Source organism: Myotis myotis, unplaced genomic scaffold, assembly GCF_014108235.1.
Source record: "Myotis myotis isolate mMyoMyo1 unplaced genomic scaffold, mMyoMyo1.p scaffold_m19_p_2, whole genome shotgun sequence".
In the NCBI taxonomy this organism is placed as follows: Eukaryota; Metazoa; Chordata; class Mammalia; order Chiroptera; family Vespertilionidae; genus Myotis; species Myotis myotis.
In genome coordinates, this window is record NW_023416324.1 from 207,653,728 (window position 1) to 207,670,125 (window position 16,398).

At 46.5% G+C, this 16,398-nt stretch overlaps 1 protein-coding gene across 19 annotated transcripts in view; it reads right to left on the reverse strand.

The window, feature by feature from the left end:
- PCNT (pericentrin) overlaps positions 1 to 12,327 on the reverse strand; it is a 90,223-nt gene extending 77,896 nt beyond the window's left edge. For 9 of the 19 annotated variants that reach the window (XR_004973867.1, XR_004973866.1, XM_036347865.1 and 6 more), the window contains exons 1-5: positions 12,158 to 12,326; positions 8,973 to 9,176; positions 2,820 to 2,915; positions 1,366 to 1,485; positions 699 to 954 (exon numbers count right to left, since the gene is read on the reverse strand). Coding sequence is in view for 16 of the 19 variants with exons in the window: in XM_036347865.1 (XP_036203758.1) it covers positions 699 to 954; positions 1,366 to 1,485; positions 2,820 to 2,915; positions 8,973 to 9,176; positions 12,158 to 12,214 (733 nt within the window). In the remaining 3 variants the exon portion in view is untranslated. Of the gene's footprint in view, positions 1 to 698; positions 955 to 1,365; positions 1,486 to 2,042; positions 2,267 to 2,819; positions 2,916 to 8,972; positions 9,177 to 12,157 lie in introns of those variants that run through there. The other 10 variants (XR_004973868.1, XM_036347857.1, XM_036347867.1 and 7 more) reach the window with 6 other exon arrangements.
- Between the last annotated feature and the right edge of the window lie 4,071 nt (positions 12,328 to 16,398).

The following is a 16,398-nucleotide window of genomic DNA, read 5'->3' on the forward strand; positions in this document are numbered from 1 at the left end:
AATATTCTAATCGCAGACAGTAATGATGTCTGCATAACTCTGACACACTCAAAGCCACCGACATGTACACTTTAAATTGGTGAATTGTGTGGTATGAGAATTACTGCTCAGTAAAGCTATTATTTAAAACACGTTTACAAAAAGTGTGACTAACAAAAAAATTAAAATTAGAACACAAAAGTATATTTTAGACATAAGCTCAGTCTAGGATAGAGAATCAGGAGATAAAGAGGTTCCTGGGCTGCCCATCAGGAACACCGGGGCCCCACTGGGCACAGAAGAGTCTGTAGGATGAGGGAGTCTGTGTCTAGGAGCATCTGGTCGGGCTGGATAAAACATGGCCACACACACAGTCCTATCAACGATGCAGATGTAGAAACCTCAAGCATGTAAGCAAAACACCTCCAACGATATCATTTCAAAAGTTAACAGAAGCCCATTGAAGAACTGGAAAGAGGCAAAGGGACAGAGAGTAGGATAAAGATATGCAGAGCTGGATGCACAACCACCAGCCAGGAGGTAAACAAGGGCCCAGCGATGGTCAAGGGCAGTTGCCCACACATGGAACACACCACACAGCTCCCACATGGACAGGAAGATCAGAGCATGAATGTCTCACCTTGGAGGCACCTCTGATAGGGTCACCTGCTTCCCCAAATACCAGAAATGAAAGCCCATGCCTGCCCCCACACACATACCTGTCTCACGGCTGCACCGCAGTGCCGCCTCCTCCCGCTCACGTGCATGCTGCTCCCTAACAAGCTCCAGCTCCAGCAGCTGGCGGTTCTGCAGCAGGGCCAGCTCCTGGGCATGCCGGCCATTAAGCATGTCCCGCAATTCCATCAGTGCCGTCTCCTTCTCCCTCTGCAGGTTGGCCTGCGTCAGCTCCAGCTGAGCTGTGTGCATGTTGCTCAGACTCAAGCGCAACGCCTCCAGCTCCAGGGGCGGCATTGGCTGCAAGGAGAGAGGCGGTGCTGCGGTGGCACTGGGGAAGCAGCGCTAGCTTAAGATGTGGTTGGACAGCTGCTCAAGGGTGTCGGATGTTCCTGACTGACCAGGGCTTCTTGTCCCTCAATGCCCAACACTGCTGTGTATAAGGAGTATGATTGATCACTGATAGGGAGGTACGGGCTGTGCAATGTGTGTGTCCCTGGCACCCGACCCAAATTGCTGCCACCAGATGCCCAACTGTGTTCCTCTATTTTCAGTGGCTCCGCAAAAGACGTGAAAACAAAACAAACCAGAAGAGTAGACACAGTAAGCCTGCAGTGCACATCCATCCACTGTGACAAATCTCTCCTACCTGCCAACCTCCCAGGTCCCAAACCCACTGGGTCGTGGTCTGAGTGACAGCATCTGAGTCACCTGGGTCTGCAGCTGTACCTGCTGCATCTCTGTGGGCATTGACCACTGCTCCCTGTCAGTCTCATCTTCATGTCGGCTCATCAGTTCAGCAATTTCAGGTTTACATTCTTGTTCACACTCCTGAGGAAGGAGAGCAAGAGATGTGACCCAGAGAATTCAGTCACAAAAAATAACGATGCTATACCAGAGAGAACGGAAAACATACATCCTCGTTAAAACATGCCCATGAGTGTTCGCAGCAACACTATTCACAACCGCCAAAAGGTAGAAGCAACTCCGTGTCCACTGATGGATGACCTGATAAACAAATGTGGTGCACCCACACACGGGATATCACCAGCTACAAAAAGTAGTGATGTAGGACACATTACATCACTGATAAATTGAGAAACACATTCAGTAAAAAAAGCCAGACACACTCACAGGTCCATTTGCAGGAAAAGTCCAGAACAGGCAATCCACAGACAGAAAGTAGACTGTTGGTTGCCAAGGGCTGGGGAAGAAGTAGGGAGTGATGGATAACGGGGAAAGGTTTCCTTTTGGGGTAACAAAAATGTTCTGGAATTAACTGTGATGGATTCACAAGCTACTGAATGTAATAAAAGTCACTAAAAATGGTGAATTTTATGTTACGCAAATTACATCTCAATAAAAATAATCATAAAAGAATATACAACCTGTTGGAGTAGCTTAGGATAAAGTTGAAACTTCAAACAGAGGCTGCAGGTATTATTATTGGGTGAGCAGAGCTTGTGTCCCCCTCGATCATTGTGGCAGAAACTGGGACATTAAGACTGATCGCAAGCCCGCCCTCCCGACACACTCTGAGTCCAAGCCTGCCTCATAGGGCCATGGTGGAGACCGGATACACACAGCTGACCATGTGAGACAGGGAAGCACTCTGAGGGAAAACATCAGTATGTTATTGCTATCCTCCATGCATGAAAGATGAACTTCTCTCTTTAACATCTAGGAGAAAGGCCAAAGGTCACAGGAGGGCCGAATTGGGCTCGATCAGAAAGTCTGGAGAGACCTTCCATGCGGGGGCAGCATTAAGGACCTGAGACCTGCCCTAGCTGGTTTTGCTCAGTGGATAGAGCATCGGCCTGTGGACTGAAGGGTCCTGGGTTCAATTCCGGTCAAGGGCACATGCCTGGATTGCAGCTCGATCCCCAGTAGGGGACGTGCAGGAGGCAGCCAATCAATGATCCTCTCTCATCATTGATGTTTCTCTCCCTCTCCTTTCCTCTTTGAAATCAATAAAAATACATTAAAAAAAAAAAGACCTGAGTCCTGCAGGGGCAGCTCTGCCTCAAGCCTCTGTGCCCCAGTTTCCACTTTGAGAGAGAAGGTTCTTAAAAGACTGAGTTCTCTCTCTGATTTAGGTTTCTACAACAGGGAGAAGTCTTCTGACAAGGAACACACCTTAACAAGAGAACCCTGAAGATGCATACCTTTGTGAGGACCCCAGGCTGTTCTGAACCGTCCCCATCCAGCTTCTGCCAGAGCTGCTCTGAGTCCTCTGTGCTTGCTCCATCAGGGTTCTCCAGCTAAGAGGGGAAGGGCCAGAGAAGAGCAGTTACTCTAATGACCATGACCATGACCACGGCTGCAGCCTCAGGCCCTCTTAGCCCCTCCACCTGCCAGCCATACTGACCCCACCCCACCTGTTCAGAATCTGCACTCTCCTCCTAAACCATTCTCAGGTCTCAATACTTTTTATGCAACTCGTTTACCTAATGCTGCTGCTGCCCCTCTTTCTTATGAATTTTGCTTCTTTAAATATTTTCACTGTGTATTTGACACCTAAATTACTAAATTTTAGTTTCTCAACAAATTCTAGTCTTTCAGACTCATGCACTTAATTTTAATTTCCAAGCTCTTAATTTTATATAAGTACAAATATTTTATCTTCAAGCTCTCCCCTTTTTATATAGAATTTTCCCTTAATAATTTGTAGAAATAATAAATGAAGGTAAAAAAATAGAAAACTGTTTAAAAATATTTATTTCTTTAAATAATAAATCCATTAAATAATAACATGTTTATGAACATTTTTCCCAAAAATTATGACATAATTTTAGAAAAAATATAAAACTTTTCATATAAAATAAGACTTCTTGGAGGATCAAAACTGGCAGCAGAATAAGTGGATGCTGCACGGACATGCTCCCAGGAATAAATTGGAATTACAACTAAAATACAGAAAAACTTCCTGAATAATCAATGGAAAACTCAAAGGAGAAAATCCTAATACCCAAAGACTGAAAGTGGAGACTGCATAGAGCAGCGGTTCTCAACCTGTGGGTCGCGACCCTTTTGGGGGTCGAATGACCCTTTCACAGGGGTCGCCTAAGACCATCGGAAAACACATACATAATTACATATTGTTTTTGTGATTAATCACTATGCTTTAATTATGTTCAATTTGTAACAATGAAAATACATCCTGCATATCAGATATTTACATTACGATTCATAACAGTAGCAAAATTACAATTATGAAGTAGCAACGAAAATAATTTTATGGTTGGGGGTCACCACAACTTGAGGAACTGTATTAAAGGGTCGCGGCATCAGGAAGGTTGAGAACCACTGGCATACAGACTGGTAGGAGGTGCAGAGGTGCAACAGGGCTGGCTGGGCGCCCACCAACAGCAACTGAAGTCCCGGAGAGTTATCTCAGCTGTGGGAAGTTGCCACTGAGAACTCTGGGATCTAATCCCCAAGTTGGGCCTATCAGCAGAAAGCATCAAAACTGAGAAGGGTACCCACATAACATCTGGCTGTGAAAAGCAGCGGGGTGCTGTCTGCCAGAAAAAAACAAGGAAAGAGAGGTTCCAAAGGACACACTAGATCAGTTGGATTTAATTGACATTTATAGAACATATCACCCCAACACAGCAGAATATACATTCTTCTCAAGTGCACATGGATCATTCACAAAAATAGACCCCATGTTAGGACACAAAACGAGTCTCTACAAAGTGCACATGGATCATTCACAAAGATAGACCACATGTCAGGACACAAAACGAGTCTCTACAAGTTCAAGAAGATTGATATCATATCAAGCATCTTCTCAGATCACAGTGGAATGAAATTAGAAGTCAACTACAGTAAAAACACCCAAAAACATTCAAACACATGGAGGCTAAGTAGCACGTTATTAAACAATGAATGGATTACCAACGAGATCAAGAAAGAAATCAAAAACTTCCTGGAAACAAATGAAAATGAACACACAACAACCCAAAATCTCTGGGACATAGCAAAAGCAGTCCTGAAGGGAAATTCATGCCACTACAGGCATACCTCAAGAAACAAGAAACATCAGCAATGAACGATTTAACCCTACAACGTAAAGAACTAGAAAAAAGAACAATAAAAGCCCAGAGTAAGTAGAGGGAAATAATAAAGATTAGAGCAGAATAACATAGAGACTAAAACAAAAATAAAAATAAATAAATGAAACCAACAGCTGGTTCTTTGAAAGGATAAACAAAACTGATAAACCATTAGCCAGACACATCAAGAAACAAAGAGAGAGGACACAAATAAATAAAATCAGAAACGAAGTCGTGAAGTAATCACTGACACCACAGAAATACAAAGGATTGTAAGAAATACTATGAACAACTCTATGCCAACAAGCTGGACAATGTGGATGAAATAGAAAAATTCCTAGAAAAATATAATCTGGCAGAACTGAATCAGGAGGAATCGGAAAACCTGAATAGGCCAATAACAACTGATGAAATAGAATTAATCAAAAAACTCCCACCAAACAAAAGCCCAGGTCCAGATGGCTTCACAGGGGAGTTTTACCAAACATTCAAAAAAGAACCAACACCTATACTCCTCAAACTATTTCAGAAAATCCAAGAGGAAGGAACACTTCCAAACTCTTTTTATGAGGCCAGCATTATGCTAATTCCAAAACCAGATAAAGACACTACATACAAAGAGAATTACAGGCCAGTATCCCTAATGAACATAGATGCTAAAATCCTCAACAAAATATTAGCAAATCCCATCCAGCATTACATTAAAAAGATCATACACCATTATCAAGTAGGATTTATTCCAGGTATGCAAGGCTGGTATAATATTCGCAAATCAATAAACGTGATACATCACATAAACAAACTGAAAGACAAAAATCACATGATTGTATCAATAGATACAGAGAAAGCATTTGACAAAATCTAACACCGATTTTTGATAAAAAAAAATTCTCAGCAAAGTGAGAATAGAGGGAGCATATCTCAACATGATAAAGGCCATATATGACAAACCTACAGCCAACATCAGACTCAATGGGCAAAAATAAAACCATTTCCCCCTAAGAACACGAACAAAACAGGGATGCCCACTTTCACCACTCCTGTTCGATATAGTACTGGAAGTGCTAGCTATAGTGATCAGACAAGAAGAAGAAATAAAAGGCATCCAAATTGGAAAGGGAGAAGTAAAACTGTCATTATTCGCAGATGACATGATACTGTACATAGAAAACCCTAAAGCAGTGATGGCGAACCTTTTGAGCTCGGCGTGTCAGCATTTTGAAAAACCCTAACTTAACTCTGGTGCCGTGTCACATATAGAAATTTTTTGATATTTGCAACCATAGTAAAACAAAGATTTATATTTTTGACATTTACTTTATATATTTAAATACCATTTAACAAAGAAAAAATCAACCAAAAAAATGAGTTTGCGTGTCATCTCTGACACGTGTGTCATAGGTTCACCATCACTGACCTAAAGCCTTCATCAAAAAACTAGAATTAATAAATGAATTCGGCAATGTAGCAGGATACAAAATTAACACCCAGAAATCTATGGCTTTTTTATACACCAATAATGAACTCACAGAAGGAGAAACTAAGAAAACAATCCCATCTACCATTACAACAAAAAATTTAAGATACCTAGGAATAAACTTAACTAAGGAGGTAAAAGACCTGTACTCGGAAAACAGCAGGATGTTGAAAAAAGAGAAGAGGAAGACATAAATAAATGGAAGAATATACCATGTTCATTGATTGGTAGAATCAACATCATTAAAATAGCCACACTACCCAAAGTAATCTATAGATTCAATGCAATCCATTTAAAATACCAATGGCATATTTCACAGACCTAGAACAAACTCTTCAAAAATTCATCTGGAATAAAAAAAGACCCTGAATAGCCACAGCAATCCTGAGAAAGAAGAACAAAGTTGGAGGGATCACAATACCAGATAACAAAGCCAATGTTCTCAAAACTGCCTGGTACTGGCACAAGAACAGACATATAAACCAATGGAACAGAACAGAGAACCCAGAAATCGACCCAAGCCTTTATGTTCAATTAATATTTGACAAAGGAGACAAGAGCATACAATGGAGTCAAGATAGTCTCTTCAATAAATGGTGTTGGGAAAATTGAATAGATACATGCAAAAAAATGAAACTAGACCACCAACTTAAACCATACACAAAAATAAACTCAAAATAGATGAAGGACTTAAATGTAAAACCAGAAACCATAAAAATCTTAGAAGAATCCATAGGCAGCAAAATAGCAGACATATGTCATAGCAGTATCTTCACCGATGCAGCTCCTAGGACAATGGAAACTAAGGAGAAAATAAACAAATGGGACTACATCAAAATAAAAAGGTTCACCTATCCGGTTTAGCTCAGTGGATAGAGCATCAGCCTATGGACTGAAGGATCCCAGGTTCAATTCTGGTCAAGGGCACATGCCCGGGGTGCAGGCTCAATCCCCAGTAGGGGGCATGCAAGAGGCAGCCGATCAATGGTTCTCTCTCATCATTGATGTTTCTCTCCCTCTCCCTTCCTCTCTAAAATCATTTTTAAAATATTTAAAAAATAAAATAAATAAAAAACTTCTGCACAGCAAAAGAAACCATCAACACAATAACAAGAAAGCCCACTGCATGGGAGAACATATTTACCAATGTTATCTCCGATAAGGGTTTAATCTCCAAAATTTACAGGGAACTTAACAAAAGGAAGATAAACAATCCAATAAAAAAATGAGCAAAGGACCTAAATAGACACTTTTCAAAAGACGACCTACAGAAGGCCAAGAGACATATGAAAACATGCTCAAAGTCACTAATCATCCAAGAGATGCAAATCAAAATGACAATGAAGTACCATCTCACACCTGTCAGAATGGCTATCATCAACAAATGAATAAACAACAAGTGCTGGAGAGGATGCAGAGAAAAAGGAACCCTCTTACACTGCTGGTGAGAATGCAGACTGGTTCAGCCTCTGTGGAAAACAGTATGGTGTTTCCTCAAAAACTTAAAAATGGAACTGCCAATGGACCCAGTAATACCACTTCTGGGAACATATCCCAAGAAATCAGAAACACCAATCAGAAAGGATATATGCACCCCTATGTTCATAGCAGCACAATTTACCATAGCTAAGATATGGAAACAGCCTAAATGCCCATCAGCAGATGAGTGGATTAAAAGACTGTGGTACATCTACACAATGGAATACTACGCTGCTGTAAAAAAGAAGCAAAATTCCAGATTTGTAGGTAGTGTATTTGTAGGTGGTATAGGTGATAATCATTTTTTTCCCATAAGGCAGTGGTTCTCAACCTTCTGGCTCTTTAAATAGTTCCTCATGTTGTGACCCAACCATAAAATTATTTTTGTTGCTACTTCATAACTGTAATGTTGCTATTGTTATGAATCATAATGTAAATATCTGATATGCAGAATGGTCTTAGGCAACCACAGTGAAAGGGTCGTCCGACCGCCAAAGGGGTCGCAACCCACAGGTTGAGAACCACTGCCATAAGGCATGCCAGATACATCATTATTTTGCGTCAAATTCTGCCCTCAGCTGCCAGTTTTCCAGCTCATTCTAGCAAACACCTAAATCTGCACCTGCCCTATTTCACACAGTAGGGAATACTCACAGTTCAAGGCCCCTTATTTATAAGGCATACAGGAAGAAGCTCCAAGGAGAGCCCACTTATGGTTGATCGGGAGGCCCTAGGGAAGCCACTCAGGGCCAGTATCCTCAGTACTCTCAATGCCCAAGTCCACTTCCACTCACCTGCTACACCTAACCTTTGCAGCTCTCAGGACCTTGAGCAACAGAATGTGGTGCCTCCTCCAGCAATACCACATTTCCACACCTTCACCCCCTTCCCTTCTCTTCCCACATTCAGCAAGAGGGAAAGGACAAAGAATGACAAGTAGGTGGATTTGAAAGTAGGTGAAGGAGTATTATAGTTTAAGTATCCAAAGAAAACACCTGTTAGAGGGGATGATGCACACAGCCACACCCGATGAACTCATACTTATAAAACTTCCATCACCGAAGCAAGCACCAGTACTGGCACTGCCTTTAAGCAGTCAATCCAAAATTTCTCACAATCATACAAAGATAAAACATTAGGAGCAAAACCACAAAAATATACCCCCCCTTTTTGTAAAGTGAAATAAAACCCTCTTTCCCCACATTTGAGAGGCAAAAACAAACCGAAGACCACCTTTTGTAAGTTATGCTAACAATAACTAAAAGATGAGCAAAATACAAAAACATAATGCTGAGAAAATTTACCTGAGCTGCTGCTGCCCCATCAGGGGTGTCACTGCATGAGGTGGCTTTGCAAACGTCCCCTCCTCCCAGGAATCCACTGTCCTCCTTGGCTACCGGACTCTCCTCCTGGACAGGCGCATCGACAGTCGAGCTCTTCCTCTTCGCCGTCTTTTTCTTCGAATGCGCACAGTCACCTTTTGTTTTTCTCTGTCGGAAGTGAGCAAGCTGTGCAAAAATGTAGAGAAGTAGTAAAGACAAAGGTAAGTGAGAAAAATGTAACAGAACCACAAAGTCAGCAGGCTTGTGGGGAACATGAGGCTCTGGGGCTGGCTCAGTCCACTTGGCCACACCTGGCCAGATTCACGTTAACCAACAGATCTCTGTCCCCCACACACTGCCTTCATTAATACCTATGATGCCAGGATCTAAGCTCAGAATTATATCCAAAGAGTCTAGATTGAAGACTGTTAATTATGCCTGTATACAGACAAAAGAAAGCAAGACAGCCGAGTGACAGAATAGCTTTTCTAGCCACTGGAAATTTACAGAAAAATAATATTTTAAAAAGTACATCTATTTAAAAAAAAAAACTGATAGCTCAATCAAGGCATGTTTAAGGTTTAAAACCATGTAAAATCTAAATCTCTCCCTTTTGCCCCCATTTTCCCCCCAACCAAGAAAATATATAGCCTCGCCAAAATTTTCTAGCCATGGATTCTGAAACCAGGTACAGAAATAGCAAATAATTAATTAAGCCAGGTCAATCTAACATCCTCCTTTATGGAATCAGATGTTCTAGTTTTCATGACACAGCTCACCAAAGCACCAGGGACTCCACAGAATGTCGCCCATCCTAAAGCACAACCCAGCTCATCCTGTCCCTCAAGTCTGGGGGTTTCAGACTCTGTTCACACACCCTCTCCCACTAACACCTTATTCAAAAGGTATAAGATCTAACATCAGTTTTTCACAGGGGGACATCTGTTCCTTCAAATGACAACTGTGCTCATAAGAGCAAATACATTTAACAAATGTTTGTCCACAAGTCCATGGACACAGGAAATTACACAAGCCATTCATGTGAGAAAAGCTGTCTGTCAAGGACAGACAATGCCTTCAGAACCAGCCTCATCTATTTAATTTCATTTTAACTCATTTTTTTTTATGCCACACTCCATCCAAATTGCCTTCCTGCATCACAGTCCTTGTTTCTGGCCTGTGTTTGCCCAACAAGAGGCGTATTGTTTCTTCTCCAGATGAGGTTAATCACCACCCTCAATGCTCCTTCAAGCACATTTACTAGTACTCACATCTACAAACCATGGCAAGCTCGGGAACACAGTGTTAAAACTTAGGCTCACTTTCATCTCCTGTGTGTGACAGGCACAAGCAAAGGGAGCAAAAAACAGGCCACAGATCTCCCTATTCAAATCCTAGTCAGTAGTTTCACCTTCACAGGAAGCCTGAATTGGGCCACTCTGTCCTATGCCTGTTATCCTGCCATTAGACACTGCTATCCCTGTCACTGCCTCACACCAATCACTGTGCTCTGAATGGTTTCTTTAATGTAGTGGCCCTGTGGTTTCCTCAAGGGAAGGACCTAGCAATGAATACCTCCTACTATCTAGCCCATATGAAATCCCCACGGTTTGGCCATATCTGACCTCGAACACAGCAACTTCATGTGACTCTCGTTACTACTAGCTGGCACTGTACAGGCTCTCAGTCCTTCATTCCTGACAGAGCAGGTCACTTCCAACAGCCAGAATGGGGTGGGGCCGGAGTCACAGCCAACATGCCCAAGCCTGCTCCACTCTAACTCTGGAGCCCAGGTCTATTCAGCATGTGCTGTAATCCCCACAACATGCCCCCAAAACAGTGAGTACCAGAAGGCATTTCTGTGAAAACCTTGGCAGAAGGGAAGTAATAAATGCAAGCCTGGAAACACAACTCCAGGACCAGTGCGTTCACTTGGGCATCATCCACAACCCTAGGATACAGCACTGCCCCCAGGAGGCTCGGCAGGATGTCTGTAGCTTCTCTAGGAATTGTGGGCGCTCCAGGCACCTCCATCAACTTCACCTGGGCCCAAACAGCAAGGAAGCAAGAACACAAGTTTCTAGCCCTAGCTGGTTTGGCTCAGCGGCTAGTGTCAGGGTACGGACTGAAGGGTCCCAGGTTGGATTCGGGTCAAGGGCACATGTCCGGGTTGCGGGCTTGATCCCCAGTAGGGGGCATGCAGGGGGCAGCGGATCAATGATTCTCTCTCATTGGTGTTTCTCTCTCTCCCTCTCCCTTTCTCTCTTAAATCAATAAAAATATATTAAAAAGGAAAAAAAAAGAACAGGAACTTCTGGACCCCAGGAATAAACAGGTCAGCGGGAGGTAGTATTCCACAATGTAAAAGGTCTCCTGGAACACCAAACGGAAACCTTTTTATATTTAAATAATACTGCAGAATTCCAAGATGAAAATCTGCATGTAGTTTTAAATGGACGGAAGCAGCCTTGAGCCCTAGGAAACGAGCCTGTGTCTCCCAGGACTGCAAGGAAGTCACAGGTCCTAGAAGTCCTCCAGGGAGCCTGAGCCGTGGCGAGGTGGAGCCGCAACAGGTGCAGCTGTGCACAGGTGTGCAGGGGAGCCACACATTGGCTGTCCAGGGGCATGAGGACACACGATGCGGTGTAACCCGCCAGCCCTCCACTTTCTGTTGGGGTCCGGATGTGGGCGGGCAGTGAGGGACGCGGAGCGTTTCTAAGCCACTCCTGCCCGTTAGGGCGTCTCGAGACCTGGCGGAGTCTACACCGCGAATCCGAGAAGGACCGCCACGCCAGGCTCCCGGGAAACACGGGAGGGGGGCCGGGCAGAAACCTCCCACCCACTCGCACCGCCCCTCCCGGACCAACCACAGCCGCCACGCCCCTCGAGTCCCGGCGTGCCCTGCGCTCGGCCTCTCAGAGAGACGCCAAGCGTCTCCCACCGCTGATTGGTGGCCCCGCGGCAGGGGCGGGGTCGGGCAGAGGGCGGCGGATTCAAGATGGCGGCGGCCAGGAGGTGGCTACCGTCCGAGTGGACGGAGAGGGCAATAGTGCGGCGGCAGCCTCCGCCTGACCGCGTCCGCTCCTGGCTGGGTTGGTGACGGGCCCTGGAGTCCTCCCTTAGGAGTCCACACCAGGGTAGCGGGAGGAGTCAGCGCTATCGTTTACCTTCGCTCTTCCGGCCTCCACCTTTCTGCGCCGCTGCTCCTGTTCATCTTCTTCCATCTCCCCCCAGGCCTCCTCGCGGGCCTCCCGGGAGGTGACGGAGCCGACGCGGCGCTGCCTTCGCTCTATTTACACTCCCTCCCCCTCGCCCGGGCTCTCCCTCCCCCGCGACAACTGTCACGCAGACGTGAGCCCGCCCCTCTCCGGGCCGGCTTCGCCGCCAATCAGGGGTCACATTCCTGCCCTCGCGCACGCGCGCTCAGAATGGCGCGGCAGGCGTGGAGCTCCGCCCCTGCCGTTTGCGGACCACCGATTGGCGCGGTAACGCCCCAATCAGTGGAGCGCGGTGGCCTCGACTCGCTGTGGTTGGTCGATTTTAAAGGAGCCGAGGCACCGCCTTGTCTGCGCAGTCGCTGGGCCTGCGGTCCTGCTCTGGGCAAGGATGCTGAGCATCTGTGTTCTGCCGAATCCCGTGTCAGCTCCTATGCCAAAGCCTTTGCAAGCGCTGCCGTCAGTTTCATCCCAATTCGTCGCTCGGTTGTTAGACGTGGACCCCTGGGGAGTTGAGACCTACCCCTAAAAGAGCCGGGGCGCTTGAGGAACCCACTCCACCTTCCTCTTCAAGGAAGGCCGCCCACTGTCGTCTGCATCCGCTTCTACCCCGTGATCACCCAGGGAGCAGTTCCTAGAGCACAGCCCCTTTGCCTGGGAAGCAGTGAATACCCTCAGGGCTGCAGTGGGCATCTCACGTCTCGTTGCTGCTGCCGCAGATACCCTCGCCCTCGTTACTCGGGACTGAGCCCTGGTCACTGAGCCCTTCTCCGCTGGAATGCTTTCTTTGTTCATTTCACAGACAGCAAAATTATTTGGATCCTTTCCTATACTGTATGTCCCTTCCCTGTTGTATGACTTCGCTTCTACCTCCTGGCCTCGGGGCATCTGGACTGAAGGAGCCCACGTGCCAGGGCAGCCAGTTATGAATTCGGTGGGGATCTGGGTCAGGACCTCTAACCACAGCCCAGAGGTGCAGGGACAGGTTGCCACTGGGACTGCGCCACTCGTGGACCAGTGTATTCTTACTGGAGACAGTGCCAAATTGGGGTCTTTGTTCATGTGTCTACCCCCAGCTTGTAGCTCCTGGGTGATGCAGCATAGGATTTGACTAGAGCGACCCCCCAATCATGGGTCCACTCCAGCATCTCTGCCATAAAACCTTCCCCTGGATCAAACAATGTTAGTGAGACCGGCCAGTAAGCCAGGACAAGCAGAATAGGGAAACTGAGACCAGATAGTTATACAGCAGTTTGCAACCACCTAGAAAAATCAAGATGCCAAGTCATTACAGCCATCTAGTAAATCCTACTTTCCCTAAACCAGGGACACATAAGAGTAAATTGTTTGCACTTCTCCCCAACCAGAGAGTAAATAGCTTAAATCAGCGGTCACCAACCGGTGGTCCGGAAGGTCCAAAAGGTTGGCGACCACTTGCTTACATCACCATACTCAGGGAGACAGCAAAAGTCCGATCTGTAGCCAGCGGTGTGTAGTGGGGAGGGAAGGATGCCATGGAACAGAAGTTTTGCCAACCACACCCAAGGACAGATGAAGTTAAGAGAATAAATCTCATTTTGGTACCTCAGCATAAAGCTGATGGATGGTCTACTGAAATCCTCCCCTAAGACCATCCCTGAACTCCCAGCCTTTAAAACCCCTCAAAGGTCCCAGTGCTTTGTGCTCTCCCAGGAGCAAGCCGATGCCTCTCCCCGCCCACCTCCCCCTTTTCCCACAGGTGCATCTCCTAAACTCTATGGGACCCACCAGGCTTGCAACCAGGGCAGCAATGGGCAGTGGCAATCCATTCCAGATAAATCCGCTGAGCCTGTCCCTAAGGCCTCCCCCCTTTTTTTTTACTTCAGTGAGGCAATGCCCACCAGCCCAGGTGCATTTCCCCAGCCTTTCTTTGTTTCATTGTCCACAGCTTTGATAAACGTCCTCTAAAATTCACTGGACTCATGTGAAATTTTTCCTGCACGAATTCAAGAACCCACACACTACAGGCTAGCCCTAGGCAGACCTTTTCAGTCACATTAGGAGGGACCCCCATGCTGGGGGGGAGTTCTGCAGAGAGGGGCATGCTGCGGCCCTGCAGACAGGAACGGAAAACGCATACCTGTAATGCACAGCTATTGCTGTTAGGACAATCTTTGGTATGAGAAACATCTCTGGATGAGAAACCGGTGCCTCCCCCCCCCCCCCCCTCTCTCTCTAAAAAGAGCAATGGAAGCCCCAGCCGCTTGGCTCAGTGGATAGAGCATCAGTCTGCGGACTGAAGGGTCCCAGGTTCGATTCCGACCAAGGGCACATGCCTGGGTTGCGGGCTCGATCCCCAGTGTGGGGTGTGCAGGAGGCAGCCAATCAATGATTCTCTCTCATCATTGATGTTTCTATCTCTCCTTTTCCCTTCCTCTCTGAAATCAATAAAGAAATATATTTTTTTAAAAAAAGAGCAATGGAAAAAATATCCTCAGGTGAGGATTGAAAAAAAAAAGAATAAGGAAATGAAATGAAGTATGGACTTTAGTTAATGATAATGTATCAATATAGGTTCATTAATTGTAGCAAATGTGTCATACCAATATGAGATATTAATAATTGGGAAGCCGTATGTGGGACCTCTCTGTACTATCTTCTCAATTTTTCTGTGCATCTAAAACTGTTCTTAAAAAATAAAGTTTGGCCCTGGTTGGTTTGGCTCAGTGGGTAGAGCTTCAGCCTGTAGACTGAGGGGTCTCGGGTTTGATTATGGTCAGGGGCACATGCCCAGGTTGTGGGCTCAACCAGTGGTGGTTCTTTCTTCTCATTGGTGTTTCTATCTCTCCTCCCTTCCTCTCTGAAACCAATAAAAAATATTTTTAAAAAAATAAAGTTTGTTTTATTTTAAACTGCCAAACAAGTTCATACTCCCTAGGATGTATATACCCCTGGAGTCACCTCCTTAGCTACCTTGAGTTACTAAGTTAACTAGTTTTTGTACACACTCAGACCTGTTAGAACATCAGGGTATGGGACATATAAAACCTAAAGACTGAAGGACAACTTAAGGGATTTTAGCCCAATTCCAGCCACCTGATGCAAGATTCTGGGTTGGCTGCATTGAGGAGAGGGCTGTAAGGTGCTGAGCCCTGCTCCTACCCCCGCCCCGGACTTCAGTCACCGCTCCCATTTCAAATCTGTTCTATCTCTTCATCCACCCGGTTGACCCATTTGTAAACCTGAAATGGAAAGCCAAGGGGACCAAGTACCACTCCCTCTGTTCCATGGAGCCCTGCCCTCTCTACCACACCACTGACTACTAAGGCCTCCCTGCTGGTCAGAGCCTCCCATTCACACCTGCCCCAGATGTCCCCTCTACATAGCTACCAGGACGCCCATCCCTGCTTTGGCCGGGTCCCCTCCTGGCAGTCCCAGCACTAGATTCATGTCCTGCCCAGTGGGATGGGGGCCCAGCCTGTGTCCCCTGAGGAGCCAGCTGGCCTGTGGGGTGGACAACCCAGGGAGCCCCTATGGGGTTCTTTGGCCAGCTCCCTGGTGCCGCCCACCCCCCCCGGCCCCCTGCAGCCCAGAATTTCTTGAAACCCTCAGGTAGCTGGTGCCAGGTCTTTGTCTTTCCTGGAGGGTGCCTAGGAGCAGCCAGGGGCCTGCTGGCCTCCTGGAGGTCATAATGGATGGAGAGTGCAGGCTCTTGAATTAAGGGTAGGTGGGTATGGCTGAACCCTCCCCACAGCCTCACCCTCTTCTGGGCTTTGTCCTGAGGGTGGGGACGGTGTAGGGTAGGGCTGGGACTGTCCTGCCGCCAGGACCCTCCTCTGTCCCTCTGGCCCCAGCTGCTGCCCACGTTTGCCCTCCCAAGGAGCTTGCCTGGCCACACCAGGGAATGGTAGTGTTTGCAGCAACCCCTGGGTGAGGAGTGGGCGGGGCCTGGGAAAGACTCTCCACGAAAACCTGGCAACCTGGGACCTCCCTGTCTGCTGCGTCTAGCAACTGCCTTGGCGATGCCAGTGTTGGCTGCAGTCCTGGGAGATGTGGGGCCCTCCAGCTCCCTGGCAGAGGCCAGTCTCCACAATCATTCATCGACAGCAGGACTGAGGCTGCTTCTCTCCAGCTGGCTGAGCTGTGCTTTCCTGCAGAGAACTGGCAACCAGGGAGGGAGGGGCCTGCAGTGTCCCCTCTCCCAGGGTCCTGGG